At 44.4% G+C, this 19,413-nt stretch overlaps 1 protein-coding gene across 12 annotated transcripts in view; it reads left to right on the plus strand.

The window, feature by feature from the left end:
- CRB2 (crumbs cell polarity complex component 2) overlaps positions 1-19,413 on the plus strand; it is a 131,434-nt gene that overhangs the window by 53,418 nt on the left and 58,603 nt on the right. For 4 of the 12 annotated variants that reach the window (XM_039506488.1, XM_039506489.1, XM_039506491.1 and 1 more), the window contains 2 exons: positions 2,106-2,212; positions 3,070-3,382. In XM_039506488.1, the coding sequence (XP_039362422.1) occupies positions 3,379-3,382 (4 nt within the window). In that variant the 5' untranslated portion in view covers positions 2,106-2,212; positions 3,070-3,378. Of the gene's footprint in view, positions 1-1,096; positions 1,113-2,105; positions 2,213-3,069; positions 3,383-18,599; positions 18,890-19,413 lie in introns of those variants that run through there. The other 8 variants (XM_039506493.1, XM_039506495.1, XR_005589907.1 and 5 more) reach the window with 5 other exon arrangements.

Raw genomic sequence — 19,413 nt, forward strand, 5'->3', positions numbered from 1 at the left:
TTACTGGTAGCTCATGGCTGGAGTCTGTCTGCACAAGGACTACACCCATTTTTCATAAAATGGAGTGGATTGAAGCAGCCCTTGTGCTTATTTAAGGGGGAAGGTGAGCTGAGACTCAGGTCATACCCTGCTCGCACTGAGATTGTATATTGGAGCTGGGGTCTCTGGACTGCACTTGCATATAAAAGATGAGTTCATCTTGTAGAACTGTAGCTGCACATTAGCCCCTGTCTTGTATATTAACTGATACAATGTTAAACAATCCAGGTAGATCAGGACTGTTGTGTTTTAAAACCAGTGCCCATTGGTCATGGTTTACACTTGGGTTAATGCTGACCGGATGGCACTCTGTCAACCACGATAGTCCTTGATTACCATGAGAGCTGTCTCGCATCTAACATCATGGTGCGCTAGCGTGATATAAGTACCCAGGGTAGACCAAGGCCCGGTTCTATTCAGCATGTCCAGAAATGGGTGCTCCTCTTTCAGTCCAACAGAAGAACTTTGTAGAGAGAGATGAGCAGAGAATTCCTCTCTGTAATGAACAGAAGTGAGCCCTTTCCCATTAATTCAACCTGGCCAGGGGATGGGGTGAGCACTAGGGGGAGCCTAAGGAATAAGGAACTCACTCAGCAGGTGGCTGTAGCTTAGAGGTGGGCAAACTATGGCCCATGGGCCGCATCCGGCCCATGAGCCGTTTTAAGCTGGCCCAAAAGCTCCCGCTGGGGAGCAGGGTCAGGGGTGGCACCATGCAGCTCGGCTTCACTCCAGCAAGGGCACAGGGTCAGGCCGCACAATGTGCACTATACAGGAGTGGGTGGGTGAGATTCTGTGGCCTGTGCAGGAGGTCAGACTAGATGATCATAATGGTCCCTTCTGACCTTAAAGTCTATGATTCTATGATTCACTCCAGCCGGGGCACAGAGTCAGGGCTGCACCATGCGGCTCCTGGAAGCCGCGGCATGGCCCTGCTCTGGCTCCTACGAGCTCCAATGACCCCCTCTGGTGTTCCAATAGGAGCTGCAGATGGGGCAGCATGCAAAGCCGTCTGGCCACGCCTCCATGTAGGAGCCGGAAAAGGGACATGCCACTGTTTCCGGGAGCAGCTTGAGGTAAGCACTGCTCAGAGCCTGCACCCCTGAGTCTCTCCCCACACCTCAATCCCCACCCAGCCCTGATCCCCCTCCTGCTCACCAAACCCCTCGGTCTCAGCCCAGAGCACCCTGCTGTACCCCAAACTCCTCATCCCCAGTCCCACCCCAAATCCCGCACCCCCAACCAGAACCCTCACCCACTCCCGCACCCCAACCCCACTTTTGTGAGCATTCATGGCCCCCATACAATTTCTATTCCCCGATGTGGCCCTCAGGCCAAAAAGTTTGCCCACCCCTGCTATAGCTGAATGTTGAGTATCTATTAGAATAAAGCCCTCCCCTTTTGGCAGAAGTTCTAGTCCTGCAATTTGAATGAATAGTACAGAAAATGTATGGGGTCTCTCGTCATCCTACTTGGTCTGGAGAACTTCATATCTTGTACCATAAAGAGCCCTCTGCATAAAGGTCCCTATTATTTCCCTGCATGCTGATTTGGGCATTGCTGAGCTCAGATGCGGAACGGGCCTGTTGGACTCAAATCACCTAGTTGCTGCCTGGAAATTGTCATTTTAATGTTGGAGGGTTGTTCTCTTGGTTTGCTTATCTTGCAGGTGATGAGCAGACTGTAATGAGAAGCAGCATGGTGTAGTGATCTGTGGACAGGACTGGATTCCAGGAATGTCATAGTTCTAGTCTGGGCTCTGCCACTGGCTTATGTTGCCTTTAGCAAGACAGGGTCCTTTTCTGTAGCCATGCCCACTGCGGCAGGAGCTAGCCAGTGGGGAGCTCACTCATGCTCTAGTCAGACTCCAGAAGGAGGATCTGAACAGTTTAGGGACACTGGAAGTCTGAATAACCCCAAAGACTTTTGCTATCTTGGTGACCTGAGCACCCAAGGGCAGGGCAGAGTGGAGTATGTCTCTCTTTAGGTATCTTGAGAACTGAGTGACCCTAATTTCAAGAGGTCTGAGCAGTAATAGCTCCTGCTAATGATTGATTCTTTCTTTCCAGGCTTTCATGTCCCACTGTCAGTTTAACATTGACGATTGCCAGCCAGACCCCTGCCACCATGGCCAGTGTGTGGATAGAATTAATGAGGATGTGTAGCTGCTGAGCAGGTAAGAGCCAGTCTCCATGCAGCGCATGTCCCATAATCTGACCTTTCTTATACTGCAACCCCAGGTGCAGAGAGAGCTTTGCTAGGTGGGTGGGCACAGCTAGTTCCTAGCCCCTTTGTACTATTGTCTTGCGCTGCACAGTACCTTGTTTGCTCCAGTTTAGGGCAGAGATGGTCGACTGGTCCGGGAGTTAGGAGACCTGGTTTTTAGTCCCAGCTTTGCTGCTGGTTTCTTGGACAAATCCTTGCCCCCTCTTTGTGCCTCGGTTTCCCTATCATTAAATGTGGGATAATGATACTGTCCCCTAGGCATAAAACATGCAGCATGAGAGCATAGCAGCAGCAGCAGCATTCTCCGTGTTTGCCAGGGGGCTTTTGGGTCTCGGGATGGGAGGAATAACCAACCCTCTGGCAGCAGCTGCTAGGAAACATTATTTCCCTGCTTGATGGAGCCTTGTCCAAGATGGCTTCTGTTCTATTCTCTACCTGGAATTATTGAACAGCCCAGAGGGCTGTGACTGGTCCATTTATTTTACTAAGCTCAAAGGGGATGTGGAGCAGCACTTTGCACCATGTGCTCTTACAGTTAATGATAAGAATGGCTGCTTTAAAGCCTGGCCAATCTGCAACTCCCTCAGTGCCGGTCCTCAGAGCTCTACCCAGTGCAGCTTGTGGCACAGTTCCATGTGTAGTGGTCTGGTTGGCAAATGCTCCCATTGCAATAAGATGCTGTGTGTCACAGCAGGGTCTGTCGTCTCCCCGCAGGTGGAACTCTCCATGCCATATGCATGTTGTGTTAGTGAGACAGGCTGCATTCGGCCTGCTCCCTAATAGAGCTCCCTCTCACTCTGTTTGCAGGCTTTGAGGGGCGACACTATGGACTGGACATTGATGAGTGTTTGCTCAGCCCCTGTGGAAATGGTGCCAGCTGCTGCAATGCATTTGGGGGCTTTGTGTCTGTGCCCCTTTTGGCTGGGAAAGCTGGTTGTGTGATGTCTCCAAGAGCACCTGCCTATCTGAGCCTTGCAGGAATGGAGGCACCTGCTCATTCAGGTGCAGTTGCCACCAGGGATTCACAGGCACTGGCTGTGAGCAGCAGGTCGACAACAGTACCAGCGTCCCCAGCCACCCAGCTCAAGAAGTATGTGAGATGGCGCTGAAGGTGTCATGGGTGAGTCCCTCTGTTGGTGTGTCTGGAAGATTTTTCTGTCACTTTCTGGGGCATTTAAATAGTAGAATAGAACAACAGACTGCAGTGATACATGTACATGTGTTGTGAGCATGTGTCGGTGTTCGAATGCACACAGATCTTGGACCCACTGCCCCAATTTGTGTTGTCAAAGTTAGAATCAAGACTCACAATTTGTCAGACCACTCTGTTTTTATTAGCAAAGCGCTCCGCCAATAACACTCAGATAATGTGAGTGGCCATGCAAGGCCCACACAGTCTTATTTATACAGATAAAAGAGCGGAAATTAAACAAAGGGACAAAAGAGTAAAACAGCAAAATTCACCTGGGGCATAGCATGCATATCCTACTTCCTTACTAACTTCTATCGATCTAAGGCTAATGCTTCAACAATTGCCCTTAAACGGTGCAAATGTTTTATGTTAATGTCTGTTTTCCTGACACCTGGACTTCATCATTCCAGCGATTTTCCTTAAAGGTACAGACAGCATTTCTTTAATCCTATCTATTTTTGTAATATAATTCATTCTACTTTCACAATCCCTCCTTTTGGTCACGCTTCGCCATGACCAACGATGGACTGGGTTTCACATATTAACCGTTTTTTATCTTTTTGTTCATCAGCAATATTTAAAATTATCATATTAGCACTCTGTTTTGGGGCAGTTACCTGGGTGGCATATTTTACACAATTTTGGATACAACAGGAGATTAACTGAAAACATACAAAAATTACTAAGATTTCAAACAGGATAGTCAGGGCTCCCTGAAACAACCAGTTTCCTAGGCCAGAGAAATTGAACAGGTTGCTTAGCCACTTCCATAAAGAACTCGGCTCTTCATGGGGAAGATATGCGATTTGTTCTAAGTGGCTAGCGCGATTTATTACCTCATTGGTATTGTCAGGTATATACACACAACATTCTTTTCCAATGAGTGCACAGGTCCCTCCTTTGGCCGCCAGCACTATGTCCAATGCCTGACGGTTTTGAAGGGCCACCTGTCGGACCGCCCCTGTTTCTTTGGCCAGAGTTTTTAAACTTTCTCCGGTTTCATTTGCCATTATTTCAACTACTGCTTGTAACCTCAGGAGCCTTTTTGCATGGTGTATTACTCCCCCAAGTGGGATAAAGGAACTGCCAATAGTCTCTTCCCAGGTGTCATTACTGTTCCATATTGTGTTAAACGGACAAGGTCCTCCAGTGAGGTCTGGGGAATTGAGCCAGGACAGGAACATCAGTTTGACAGTGGGCTGGGATGTGGCTGCAGACCCAGCATTTAGAAATATTAAGGGTCTGAGCTATTCACACTTGCTGCTGGATAAAAGAATTGTCATTGTGGACTCCCCCGACCTTCAGACACCAACAGCCGAGGAACAGGCACCACATGTTGGAGGCAGGGCCCTTCTGGTTCTGACAACCTCAACTGAGGGAACTGTAGTCACAGTTTTATGTCCACCAGGCAGCAGGCGCTAGGCTCACTACTGCTTTTTCTTGGGCCTTGCTTTAGGTAGTCGTCTGCTTCTGGCAGTATTGCAGGCTGTTCATCTTCTGGAGTCAAAATTGACTCTGCGTGGTCCTGAGGTGATGATTGGTTCACTGGGGTGGTGCATTCAAAGCATGTATTCATGCTGCAGATGCCAGACAGTTTAACAGCAGTTTGGGTAGTAAGCAGTGCCTGATGATTCTTTGATACTCTTTAAGTCTTTTTGCTACTTTTCTTGACTCTGGCTATAACAATGGTCTTCACACCTTATCTTTTCCTGATGCATTCATTCCTTATTTACACAAACAGATTGAGAATACAAACAGTAGTATTTTATATTGAGCAAAAAGGCATTGCAAATTAAACCTTGCTAAGTTTTACAATTAACCAAGACAATTTACATTGAGACCCAGGCCTTCAATGTTTTTCTAATTTACTTAACATAGACACAATAGAGAATCCTGTCTCTTACTACCTAAATCTTAAAACAAAGAGTTAGAGAGGGCCCAATTTGTAATGCATATGGGAAAACAGAATCTTATAGTCCCAGAGGGTCATTTCTTTCTGCTATTTAAAAAGGGTGGCTGGTAGGATGAAATCAAATTATACATTATAAAGTCCAGCTCCTACATATCCCCCTTTTGACACTAAGATTATCAATCGCCAGTGTCACTTTTTATGTAGTAAAATACTGGGAGGTGATTTGGGCCTGTGGCTTTAGCTGTGCATACATTTGTTTTATTTACCAGCATATTTTAAACATTTTAATTAAACACATACAATTTAAAACCAAAAACAATTAGGGGTAGTAACATTAGTATGCCAGTAGTTGTGGGAGACCATTCAGATAATATGAATGGTTCTGTTTTCCACATTGTTTTGTTACCTTTTTAAACAGATAATGGGTAACTGTTTGCCATTTAATGCCAAGACTGATAGAGAACTCAGCTAAATCAGTGCTTACAGTAAGCTGAGACTTTTTGGTTGTGGCAAATAGTAAATGTGATTATTGGTAAACACAGTACTTACATTACATGTACATTTGTCTACTGGTGGGTTGCTAACACTTTTATTTTTTTAAAACACTTTTTCCCAAGAATTAACACACACATTGCCTGTTATACAATACTTTGGCCTAATTATTAATTTTATCCCACATACAGGATCCTAGTGAGGTGTTTTTACTACAGAGCTTTGGAGCAACAGGCATGGATAAGCATACCCACTTTTGAGGAGTTCACTTGGTACAACCTTTAGTGTCCAATAGTTTCCCTTTCTCCCCAGCCCACTGGCTTGAGGTTTGAGGTAGCCAGAAGGATCCCAGGTGCAATCAGTGGAGTGGGCTAACTTTTCATATCTTTGCTTCCAGAGCCTGTTGGTGTGCAATTTTAATAACAATTTTTTTACTTAACAAATTTTGTCTTACCGTACTGGAGACATACTGCATCCACAAAACATTTTATGTTCTAAATATCTGCATTTCAGTACATTTTATAGCTATTGCAGTATGTTTTTTTTAACTTTCATTTGTTTTTGTAATAGGTTGTTCTGTAGCTGGTATTAGCTTTTTTTTTTTTTGATTTTTTGAAAGACAAAAAACATTTTTCTACCCCTTTCAGGGTGGCATTGATTGTTGCTTAAAATATTTCTTTTTTTTACAAATACCCTTGCTGATTGCAGGCAAAACAGAGGAATTACCCCCATATTTTCCTGTGGTTTTTTTTTTTTATATAGGCATGCCAGGTTTTAATGGCTTCTACTTTTTAAGGGTTATGGGGAAATTATTTCACTGTTTAGTTATTAAATTTATGAGATGGTGTACCTCAAGTTTTTCTTTTTATATAGCAGACCAAGTTTGTAATGTTTTTCCTGCTGTGTTAAGCTTTAAGTTTATTCACAGGTAATAGCTGAGAAGCATCATTACCATATTACCTTAAAGGATTTTTTCAAAAATCATACATACTATACGTTGTTACAGGGGTACTTACTAATATTACATTTATTTTAATGTTTAATATTAAACAATAACATTAGCATTAAATCTATTAAAGATATCTTGTTATACCATGTTTTTTTGTTGTTGTTGTTGTTTTTGGATTCAAAGCCATCAGCAGAGCTCAGAGACTCTGCCTTAAAAGGGACACAATCAACTTTTACCAGAGTTTTGATTTTTTTCCACTTTTAACTCCTGCTTACAAAACACACAGAGATTTGAAAAAGAAAACAGTCTATTGCGCTCTTTTTGGAGCCCTAATAGGATTTTAATTCAGTAGCATATTTTATTTGTATTTCTTTTACCCCTTTTTACAATATACACTGCACATGTTCTAGGGAAAAAGCACATTTCTTCTATACTACAACTTTTTTTTTTTTTTAAACATTAGCCATATCAATTTTTACATACGATGTAACTGTTTGTTTTTTTTCTTACAGAGTTTTTATGTACCCTTATCAAAAGTGACAGTCTGATTACACAGAGCCATTTTAAGGCTCAATGTTTTTAACATTGCTTCTTTTTGTTTTATGCACCTCACCTGTTGCTTCAGAGGGGCACTGTTAAAATTTTTTTTTTTTTTTTTTTTTTTTACTACAGTTCATATCTGCTATTGTTACAAAAAAAAAAAAAAAACAACCAAACAAACAAAAAGACTCCAGAATCTCTCCCTATTCTCCTGATTTTGACTGCCCTATTGCAGCCATGACTTGGTTTTTATTTAAAAAAAACATTTTAAATTTTATAAAGAATCAAGTTACCCCTTAAGGGTTAAATGCTAAATCCCAAAGCCAAACAACACTAATTACCTGTGTCTTACAAAAAGGTCTGTCAGTTTTGCAACTTTGAATTAAGAGTCAAATGAATTTTTAGTGGCATTAAAAACAAAAACAAAACTAATTTATCTTACACCTACAAAACAGGAGTTTTACAAACCAGATGTGCTGGTTTAGATTCTTAGAACTTTACATATTTTCACAGACAACTAGATACATACACATTTTCTTTTTCTTAACATTCCTTTGCACTGCTTTGTTTTTACATAGCTCTATATATATTTGGATTATTTACAGGCATTCTTTTGGAAAAGGGCCCATTTTCCCTTCAGAATGGCTGCAAAGAAACCAAGAATTCTCTCTCTTTAACATGGTCCTTTTTAACATTTTCACAAAGTTTAACTGCTTAATTCTTTACAGCCTTTGTAGAGTTAACTTTTCACTCTCTTTCCTTAAATCACTGGTTTATCTCCCAAAATAACACCTTTATCACCTCAGATTTCACCATTTTAAGTATTGTTCCAGGGGTTCATGCCTGCACTTACTGCTTTTCTTACTCCTTACACTATGCCCTTAGGGCTTCCAACCTGTTTTTCAGTTGTTGTTTTTTTTTTTTATCTGTTGCTTGCCTGCTTTTCTGGGCCCGATCCTGCTTTTTGTTCTTTTTACAATGAGATGGGAGTATTAAGGGGGTTGGATCGATCCGGGGTGGGTTTTTGAGCGGTCTGGTGGTGGGAGAGGAGGTTTCCAATAAAGCTTTTAACTTATCATTTGAATCTTTGAGAGAGGCGAGTTTCGAGTCTGTCCATCTACGATTTGCCTCTTCCCACCATTGCATGAAACAGTCAACCTCTCCTTTTGCCAATTTAGTTTTAGATTGGCCGAGTTTGTCTTTTAAGACGTCTACTCGGTCCTTTTCCCAAGATCCTAACAGTGGCCACTGAGTTTTGGGATCTCCCTGAGTTAGCCTAGACCATTTTTCCAGAAATTTACAGGAGTCCGGACCATTCCTAAAATGCATAAAATGAGCCGGGTTCCTTTAGGAACTGCCCGACTTAGACGTCTGGTTACCCATACAGGAGGACTTTACACACCAATCACACAAGAAGGAAATTTGGGTTCGGCAGAGCGATGCCCAGTGCCACACACAAAGGAGCCCACGGGCTACTGCCTCAATCGCCCTTGCTTTCACACCAGGGCTTTAGATTTCACTCACTCAGACCGCGGGACAGGAACCCCTTGGTCGGCCAATCCCGGACGGAGACGGCACCCAGACTCAAACACTCCACAGAGAGGACGGATAGACACAGAGACAGGACAGTCCTCAGTCCGGACAAAACACAGATATAATTACCTGACCAGATTCCTGATGCCAGATCCTGGGATCCCTACCAGAACAGAGTGGGAACCAACAGGTTCGATGGCGTAGACTTCACTGTGGTTGTGCACCCTTCCGTTCAGAAGGAGGACCGCTTGGGCCAAATGCCCAGGTGCCGGCTGCCACGGTCGTCCCACAAAACGGTCAGGGATCACACAGCCCCAGTGAAGACGGTTGCCATCTCGGTGGAACCTCCAAATTGTCAAAGTTAGAATCAAGACTCACAATTTGTCAGACCACTCTGTTTTTATTAGCAAAGCGCTCCGCCAATAACACTCAGATAATGTGAGTGGCCATGCAAGGCCCACACAGTCTTATTTATACAGATAAAAGAGCGGAAATTAAACAAAGGGACAAAAGAGTAAAACAGCAAAATTCACCTGGGGCATAGCATGCATATCCTACTTCCTTACTAACTTCTATCGATCTAAGGCTAATGCTTCAACAATTGCCCTTAAACGGTGCAAATGTTTTATGTTAATGTCTGTTTTCCTGACACCTGGACTTCATCATTCCAGCGATTTTCCTTAAAGGTACAGACAGCATTTCTTTAATCCTATCTATTTTTGTAATATAATTCATTCTACTTTCACAGTGTGCATGAGGAAGTAGACTGGTGCCCCACACTCATCCAAGTTCTTTGATGTATATGAGCAAAGTTATTCCCCTGTGTCGAGAGTGACATCCCCACAGGCTGCACCTGACTGGCTGCTGCGTGTAGCATAAAGCCTGGCTGAGTGGGCCGTGGGAAAGCTGTGACCCACTGAAATAAATCCTAGGGAGCAGGCACTGCATGGAAGAGGAGTGGTGGTGGTGATTCTACATTTTCCCTGACGTTTTAGACAGTGATATTTTTGGCTTTCTTTACTAAGATATTGTGCAGTATTGCTGTGCTGTTTAAAAGCAGTCCCTTTCTATCCCAGAGGTGGCTGCATTTCTGTGATAAGTAGAAGTGATGGCTCCTTGCTGTATAAACGTAAAATGACAACATGTCAATTGTTTGCCTAGATTTTGGAGGGATAATTTATTATTGAAGAATAATCTACACAGACTAGGTTAAAAGCCCCTGAGCAAGGAGATTCTGTGATGCAGCACTTGGAGAAGTAACCTGACAGCAAAACAAGAGTCAAAAGGGAATGAAATGAATTCCAGATGGTTATGGTAACTGGGAAGAAACTAATACTGAGGTCAAGCTTGAACAAACAGAGCCAGGACACCAGAGATGGAGCTGGGGGCAGGGTGGTCCAGATAAAGATGAAAACAGATGATACATCATTCTTGGAGCACCGCAGGCCCAGGCAGTGAGATGAACCATGTGTTCCTCGGGCTTGGTATTATGGTGGCTAAAGCATATCTCACTGTGGCTGTGTTCTTCTTTCTGATTTGCACTTCAGCTGTACACAGTGTAGTAATATCCCTTGTCTTACATGTGATCCCCTACCTCTCCCCAAGGATGAAGACTCTCAGTATTGTATTCATTGCAGGGTTGCTATTGTCTTGGTCAAATCCTCCTTTACTGTCCTGGCCTTTGTTCTCCTGCCATTAAAGATTTCACAATTGGAACACACCGGTAATGACAAAGGCAATTCACAGAGCTACTTGGCATTCCTCCCAGTCTCATCTGACTCCTCCACTCTTCACATGGCTCATTGTGTGCAGAACATGCTGTGTGAATCAGAACATGCCTGTGTTGGCCTGACATACTAGGACTCCATGGAATCCAGAGCCTTGGTTTTAGCGGTGAAGTCCTGACATTCTCTTCTAGCTTTAGTGTTACTGATATAGGCTGGTTTGATTTGGTTGTGTGTGAACAGTATGTTAGTATCCAAAAGCTGAAAGAAGAAACTAGTAGATTCCTGTCATATCAGAAATGGTCCCTTTTGCATGAGCCTTTGGGGCTCTTGGAGCAGGGAATATCAGCTAGCCAGAGCAACTGCTACTTGGGGCATGAGAGCCTCCAACGTGTGTTGGTTTGGTCTTCTCTGTAGTATGTGTCCCTTGCAGCCTGCCACATGCAGAATTGGGGTAGCGGTCTCTCCAGAGTAGAGGAAGGATGGCCCAGTGCTTAGAGCACTAGCCTGGGACTTGGGTGACCCTGCTCTGCCCTAGACTCCCTGTGTGACTGTGAGCAAGTCACTCAGTCTCTCTATGCCTCAGTTCCTGATCTGTAAAATGGGGGGAGGGGGATTGTGAGGATAAATTTGCTACATGATTACAAGGTGCTCAGATACTATGGAATGGGGGCTATATAAGTGCTTTAGCTAGACAGCATGGAATCTTCCAGCATCCCCTCCTGGGTGACCTTTGATACTGGGCCAGACTCTTGGCTGCACCATGTTTTTGGGAGACCCCAGAGGTTTTACAGCCCCACAACTGGCAGTCCCCTCAAACCTAGTTTCATCTTTTGAATGAGACCTGACCAAGTTCCTGACTCCTTCAAATGCCCCTTATTAAGAGCATGGTTATTGGGTGGGTTTTTTTAAACTAGCTTCCCTGATTCTAGTGACCGCTTTCAAGACACACAGTATTAGTTTAATAGCTGGTATGTCTTCTATCTGGGATGAGGGGTTGTATCTTCTGCACTTGGAGAGGGATGGACTCTAGAATCTCTTCCATCTGTGACTTCTGTGGTCCAGTAGTACTCCAGCCACCTCCACGTGGGCTATTGGGGTGTCCCCTGAGATCATGGTAACCACTCTTTCTAAATGCTGCCTTGGGATCCCGGGTGCAACTGTACCTCCAACAGACCCCAATCATCAGCAGGCAGGATCGAACCTGGGATCTCTGGTGCTAATGCATGAGCCTTTACTGCATGAGCTAAAAGTCACATGGCCTTTAGTAGATTCACTAATCTCTAAGTGGTCTCAGTGCCACTAGAGAGGACAGAACATCACACCCAGGAGGTGTGGGGGTTACATACTTCCCCTAGCTGAGGAAGCGCATCCTGAGCTTCAGAGACTTCGCTTCGCAGTTAAAATCCTGGACAAGCCCCCATTTGTAACACCGACAGACCCCGGTCGTCGGCAGGCAGAATCGAACCTGGGAACTCTGGAGCTAAATGCTTGAGCCTCTACTACACGAGCTAAAAGTTATATGGCCTTTAATGCTATAGCAGACTCATTAATCTCTAAGTGGCTTTTTCTTCTCTCAATTCTGTTTTGGTGTCTCATAGAGCCCTTTCCCACTCTAACAGCCTGCCTCCTCTCCATTCAGCACCTAAGGTGTTGTGTGGGAAGTGAGGGTGATGCAGCAGGGAACTGCTGTAATGGTACATTGATTAGATAAGCCAGGAGTGGCTTGTAGAGAGAACATATTAATGGCTTCTTAGATAAACATCAGGTTTTTTTTAAATGTACTGAAATGTTAAACCCCATCTTGGGAGCCAGAGGCTTCCCCAATTTCTTTTGGGAAAACTCAGAGTATGGTTGGTCCATCCATCTAAATAGGGGGCTTCCACATACAGGTTTCCTCAGGGTTCAAGCTGGCCTGAGGTCTCCAGGTTCTCATGTGGATTTGGATGAGGTTGTGTATGAAGGCTTGAGGTCAGACTTGAGTTGAGGTTTTTTAAATTCAGTGGTGCGTGAATCTCATGAGCAGTTCTTGTGAGATTTTGGACCAAAATGGAGAAATCTCTGTTGCCCTGGTCAGTATGAAATCTCTCCTGCCAGTTGTCCTCTTATGATCAGCTTTACATTAAGGCTCCATTTATTAAGGTTTATAAATGATTAATAGATGTTATAAGCATGTTGGAGATTGGAGTAATGTCTTACAGATGTGTATAAGGAATCCATTAGCTCATTGGACTGTAACAATCTGTATACATTGATTAGCCATTTAGTAACTCTTGATAAATGGAACCTCAATACAACAATCTGTTCTGTTTTTTGTGTTTCTCTTCCTGTTCTCTTGATCCTTCCTGGATCTCTCTTAGCATCTCTGTATTATCACAAAATGTTTCTTTTCTCTTGTTATCTTCCCCTTCTGGTTTAGTGGTGAATTCCCCAGCCTCTCCCTTAGTCTCCTCTCTGAGGCTTCTGGATCCAATCTGCCAAAGTGCCACTGAACACAGATAATGACTCTCCCTGGGATGGGAGATCTCTGTGCAGGCCCGAGAGGCCATCATATGTTTTCCAGAGTGAGGATTGTTCTGTTAGCAACTTTCGTGGCTGTTCTGTCTGAATTGTATTTTTATTTGTATTAATTTCTCTGATTTGTGGTTTAGGATTTGATTTGAGAGAGAAGCGTTGTGCAGCTGCAGGTTACTAGGCATGGGATAGAAAATTCCTCAGTGATATATAGGCAGTTAAAATCCAACCCAGGTCAGGAGTGAATGAAAACTGTCCCTAACTAATGGGTTTACCTTCTGCATGGTGGCAATTTAAGTGATTGAACAGACTTTCCATGAGTGTGGAGGGGTTGTGCAGGATTGTGGTGGTGACATGTTCTGTTGTTGTTGGGCCAAGCCATGTACCTGCCCAGCCTCCTGAGAGGGATATACAGATAATTTGTATGGTATCTCTTTTTATATCGCAAGAGGATTCTGTCTGTCTCCTCTGTCCCTTCATACAGCCTCCATTCTGTTATGCCAGTCTTCTCTGTACCTTTCCCTCTGCTGTTTGGCTCTTACCTCTGTGAAGTGTTATGACCGTCAGTATGAAAGATATTATATAAAATACTTCTAATCAGGTGCTGATCTGAGCCCTCCTTCACCTCTTAGCTGACTACAGCATACCCCTCAGGAATTTCAACTTGGTCTGCCAGTGGTGGATTTCCATTTGGAAGAGGATTGTGTTGGGAGCACAATATTACTGCCATGCTGGGCTTCTGGAAGAATCTCTCTCTGCTCTGCTCTCCCCTCTGGACTCAACTGCTCATAGACTTTAAGGCCAGGTGGGACCATTGGGATCATCTAGTCTGACCTCCTGCACATTGCAAGCCAAAGAACCTCACCCCACCCACTCCTGTAATAGACCCATAACCTCTGGCTGAGTTACTGAAGTCCTCAAATCATAATTTAAAGACTTAAAGTTACAGAGAATCTGTCATTTACACTAGTGTAAACCAGCAAGTGACCCATACCCCATGATGCAGAGAAGGCGAGAAACCGCCAGGGTTTCTACCAATCTGACCTGAGAGAGAATTCCTTCCTGACCCCAAATATAGTGATCAATTGGACCCTGAGAGTGTTAGCAAGACCCACCAGCCAGCCACCTGGGAAAGAATTCTCTGTAGTAACTGAGAGCTTTCCCCATATAGTGTCCCATCACTGGCTGTTGGAGATATTTGCTACTAGCAGTTGCAGAAGGGCCACATGCCATTGTCAGCCGTCCTATCATACCATCCCCTCCATAAACTTATTAAGCTCAGTCTTGAAGCCAGTTAGTTTTTTTGCCCCCACTGGTCCCCTTGGGAGACTGTTCCAGAACTTCACTCCTCTGATGGTTAAAAACCTTCATCTAATTTCAAGCCTTAACGTGTTGATGTTCAGTTTATGTGCATTTGTTTTTGTGTCCACATTGGTGCTTAACTTAAATACCAGGGAGGGAGAGGAGTTATTTATCTCTCTGATATATTTATATAGAGCAATCATATCTCCCCTCAGCCTTCTTTTGGTTAGGCTAACCAAGTTGTTTAGGTAGGCTTTTCCATTCCTCGGATCATCCACTGAGCCCTTCTCTATATGTGTTCCAGTTCGAATTCATCTTTCGTAAACATGGGAGACCAGAATTGCACACAGCATTCCAGATGAGGTCTCACCAGTGCCTTGTAATGGCAATAACACTTCCCTATCTCTACTGGAAATACCTCACCTGCAGGGCCGGCTCCAGGCACCAGCATTCCAAGTTGGTGCTTGGGGCGGCAATCTGCAAGGGGTGGCAGTCCCTGTTGTTTTGCCCCCAAGCAGTGCACCGAATTGCCGCTGCAGACGGTGGGGGCAGTGCGTGTGCCGTTAGGGCGGCACGCGCATTTCCGCAATGGCGGCAATTCGGCCGCAGCTTCCATGTTCAGCTGTCCGCAGCTGCTTCAGATAAACATAGAAGCTGCCACTGAATTGCCGCCGCCGTGGAAACGTGCCTGCTGCCCTAAGGGCACACAGACTCTTCATCTGTAAAATGGGGATGATAGTCACCTGCCTCCCAGAGAGTTGAGGCTAAACTTTTTTGGGTACGAAATGCTAGAGAAGGACACAGCATTTATTTTTACCTGATAATGCGATACCTATGGGTGTGTGTCTGCTTAGGCAGATCCCCAAGTGAGCAGCACAATGTTTGAGGGCCTTGGGGAGTTGCCAGTCAGGGAAACTTGGTCCCAAGCCTAATTATGGAGGTTTGTTTCTCATCTGACAAGTGCGTGAGACCTGGGAGAATGGGCCCCTAAGGACTTTGGGAACTAGTTTATTGTTGGCCCACCTAAACCTGAGGACAATCGGATTGCTTAGACTGGGTGGGACTCTTGGTTCTTGTTCCGTTCTATTCACTCCCTCCATCATCCTTTCCACTCAGTCCCCTCCCCATATACACACTCCTTAGTCTGCATCAGCCAAGCCTCAGGCATCTGAAAATCTGCACTGGACTTCATTGTATTGTGGCTTCTGGAATGACCTCTGTGGATACTCTCCCTCTGACACCGCATTTATCGTATTCAGCCAATTAGGCCATGCTGCTGCATTCCTGCAGAGGGAGAATTCCTCTGCTTGCTGTGTATGTCCGTCCTGTTCCTTCTTTCCTGGGTGTTTCACATATCTCTGTGATTTAACTGTACCAGGGAGGACCCTGGAATATGGAGCATGCGTATTTGTGCTCATGCAGGATTTTACATCTCTTTTTTCTTAAAAATGGCTAACATGAGTAGTCCTCTGCAGGAGAATGTCAGTGAGCAGTGAATATAAGGGCAGCATGGCTGCAAAAACCCTCAGTATACAGTCAAGATGGTACACCTGAGATCAGGTGCTCTAGGTGGATAAATTCTGCTGTTTACACCAGTGTACTTAGTTGAAGAGAGGACCTGGCCCAGGGTGTGTAAAAATAGGCCAGGGAACGGAAAGGACTAAAGAGAAGGATTCTGCCTTGGAATGCCCTGTCTGAAGAAAGCACAGAGGAGAAGTTGAAAAAGGTTTATGGCCTCATTTCTCAGAAGTTCTGAGCAGCCCCAGCACCAATGAAAGCCACTGAGATGCAGGTGCTCAGGGCTGTTGAAAATCAGGCCAGCTATTTCAGTTTTGGTTTGAAGAAAAGGAAGTCAGTGCAGAATTTAGAGCTAACACCCTGAGCATACCTGCGCTCGCCCCCTGCTTCCTGTCTGGGGCTAAGATACCAGTGCTCCTCATTAAAGCAGACAGTTATATGAAATCTCATCTGTCCTGTCTATTCAGTTCGTGGGAGGGCGGGGGGCTATCTACGTAACTCCCATTAGCATTAATTTAATCCAATTATGGTTTGGATTTGAAGATACTGAAAGGTCACAGGTAAGCACGATCTTTCTGACTGCTTCTAGTCTCCATCATGAAGCATAGGACACAAGCAGATTTTCCCACCTCTGAAACACTGATAAACCTATAGCAGAAGCTATTGGAGTTGATTCTGTTCTTGGATTACATAGGTGCAACTCTCATTGACTTCAGTAAAAGTTGCCTGAGTGGCACTGAGAAGACAATTCAGTATCTTGTAGATTTTCTTTAAGCAATTGGTTATTCTCTGTATCTGACCAACTGCTAGAGAGAAGTGTCATTAACCTTCAACCAATGGATTGGTTTTTAACACACTCTGCAATATTTCCCACTCAAAGCTCATCAAATGGCATTTTTAAAGTCTTGCTGTTTCACACCAAGGGTGAACAGCTGGGGCCAAGTGAAACTAATGGGATAGGTATCCCCTAAAGATTAGAAGGGATACTTGCTCCAGCATGGGGATCACCTGCTGGAGAGGGACAGAAATATTATCATCTTAATGAATGGTCTCAAACCCAAGTACTCTATACCCCAGGTCACTTCATCCACCACTGGAATGTAGCCACTTTGTGTTGCCTTACTGTAGCATCTTTCATCGAGGGATCTTAGGTCCCTTTATGGACATGCCTTGATTAAATCTCCTAGCATCCCTATGCTAAGGAAGGTATCTGGGTACTTCTGTGAAATTGCTCTAATTCCAACACCCATTTAATGGATAAAGGTTTACAACCAGAGGTTTCAGGACATCAACTTTCTCTACACCAGGACCATGGCTAGGAATTTGGGATGCCACTGAAAACCAGAATGAGCCTAAATCTTTGTACTGTTGGAGCAACAGGATTGGTGGGGTTGTGCAAATACAAACTGCTTCCTTTCTTCACATGCTCAAATGGTGTAGTTAAAGGGAGGGGTTGAGAAGGCTGCTTCTGACTGGATTTTGCTGCACAATTATTCTGTTAGCACCCAGATACCAAGGTTAGCGGCTCTTTTTCCTTTCTTCCCCCAACTCCCACTGACTTGACTGGGACCAGGATATCATCTCTGCAGGGTGTATTATGCTGGGTCAGCTAGAGCATTGGTTTCATGCAGCAACTCTGATGGGGAAAGACTTCAGCTCCTCCCTTGTTTCACTCAGTTTATCTTGCATCACAATTTATGCTGTTGCTGATTGTTGGGTTAGCAGCTCAGAGGCCCCATACAGGTAGCTGCCTTTCCTTTCACTGAGGAGATTGAATACAAATACCATCATTGTGGAATTGAAATGCTTTGTTAATTTCTGTGTTGTCCTGGGAAAGCATCGAATAGGGTTTGGATTTTGCATCCCTAAATCTCTTTGGGTATGATATGACTGTCTTTGGCCTGATCACTAATACATTCTTGCAGTGCCCATCTAGGGTAGGTAGGTAAATCATTGGTCTTACTTTACAGAAGAGGAAACTAAGGTTCAGAGGTTAAGTGACTTGCCCAAGGCCACAGGAGAAGTTGGTTTTAAAGTTGGGAGGAGAGTTTGGGAGTGCCTGGCCTCCAGTCCCATTCTTACGCCACTACACCCACTGTGTGTGCCCCTCCCCCCCAATTTTCATTGAACCTTGCAAAGAAGACATAGTATCTGAGCAGTAGCAAGTATTGGTATAGAATTCTGCCTTCTGGGTTTAGTGTTAGATCCTTGTGCTAATCAGACTGTCCCACTGAACAAAGCAGCCTCTATGGGAAAAGTGTGATTCATCCACATCTGGCCTTTGTTCACAGACCATAATTGATCAAAAAACTGATTTCCTATATTTGATTCCCAGCCTTGCTCCCCAGGCCAGTGAGTCTGGGAGTGCCCTTCGCTGCTATGCAGGAGACCTGGGGCTGACTTGCTTCCCAGGCAGACAGAAAACAGACAAGAGATATGTTCTTATGTTCTCTCTTGTTTGGGGCGGGGGAGGGATGGGGAGAAAGTTAATAAAACACCAGCCCTCACCCGCTTCTTTGTCCTGTGCTTCCGATCACATGCTTCTCCTCTTTTAACATTCACCTATTGCTTGCCCACCCTACTGCTCTGGGATTTCCCAGGTAATGCTGCAACTAAAGTCTTTAGTTGTCCACTCCGGTCCATGTGATCCAGGCAGTGTTTTCCTTTCACTGCAACAGCATGAGTAAAGCATTTCAAAGTGGACAGCGACTCTGTCCACTGTGTTAGTGCTAGTCCCTAAATCAGCAAAGCATGGAGTGAGTGCCACTAATGGGAACAAAACTTCTGAAGTCTGGGATGTAGAGAGAACCTGCATTTACCAACTCCCAGCCACGGTTTCTCTCTTGAGGCTTTTAGGACCGTCACTCTTATGCTTGCCATGGAATTACAGCGAATTCTATCCAGTGCATACCATGCCGCTCTCCTGCTGCCACTCTCCCTTTTGCTTTGGGGTAAGTTTTCATTTTCTGTGTCTGGCTTTTACCCAGTTAATATGCACTAACTTTGGCTAGCAGCCTGAAATTACTTGTCCTTGTGTTAATTATTATGACAGAAGCGTTGCTTCCACATTCAGTAGCTGTGGAGCTTGGAAACGTCTCATCTTGAAGGCATAAAGGGTGTGTGTGTGTGTGTGTGATTAAGTAGTCTGCTATTGCAGTAACTGTTCTCCCTAACAGACAGTGAGCTGAAAACTTCAGTAGTAAAGTTCTCCTGAACTTCATGTTTCTGCTCATGCAGAACAAATGCACAGGAATAGCTTATACTTTCTATTTTAAGTCCATTTGGTGGTGGTGTGGGGCATCCCAGGAGATGAGTAATGTGTTTTTTGTTGGCAGGTAGTTCTGGTACATAATGTAGGAGGTGAAAGGTTCTATTTTAGAAACCTTTAACAAATTTGATCCATTCTGTAAGATACAGAGAGTGATGAGATGCCCAAAGATTGTATCATATTGGTGGGGCTTTTTGGACTTTCTTT

Source organism: Mauremys reevesii, linkage group 19 (genome assembly GCF_016161935.1).
Source record: "Mauremys reevesii isolate NIE-2019 linkage group 19, ASM1616193v1, whole genome shotgun sequence".
Classification (NCBI taxonomy): Eukaryota; Metazoa; Chordata; order Testudines; family Geoemydidae; genus Mauremys; species Mauremys reevesii.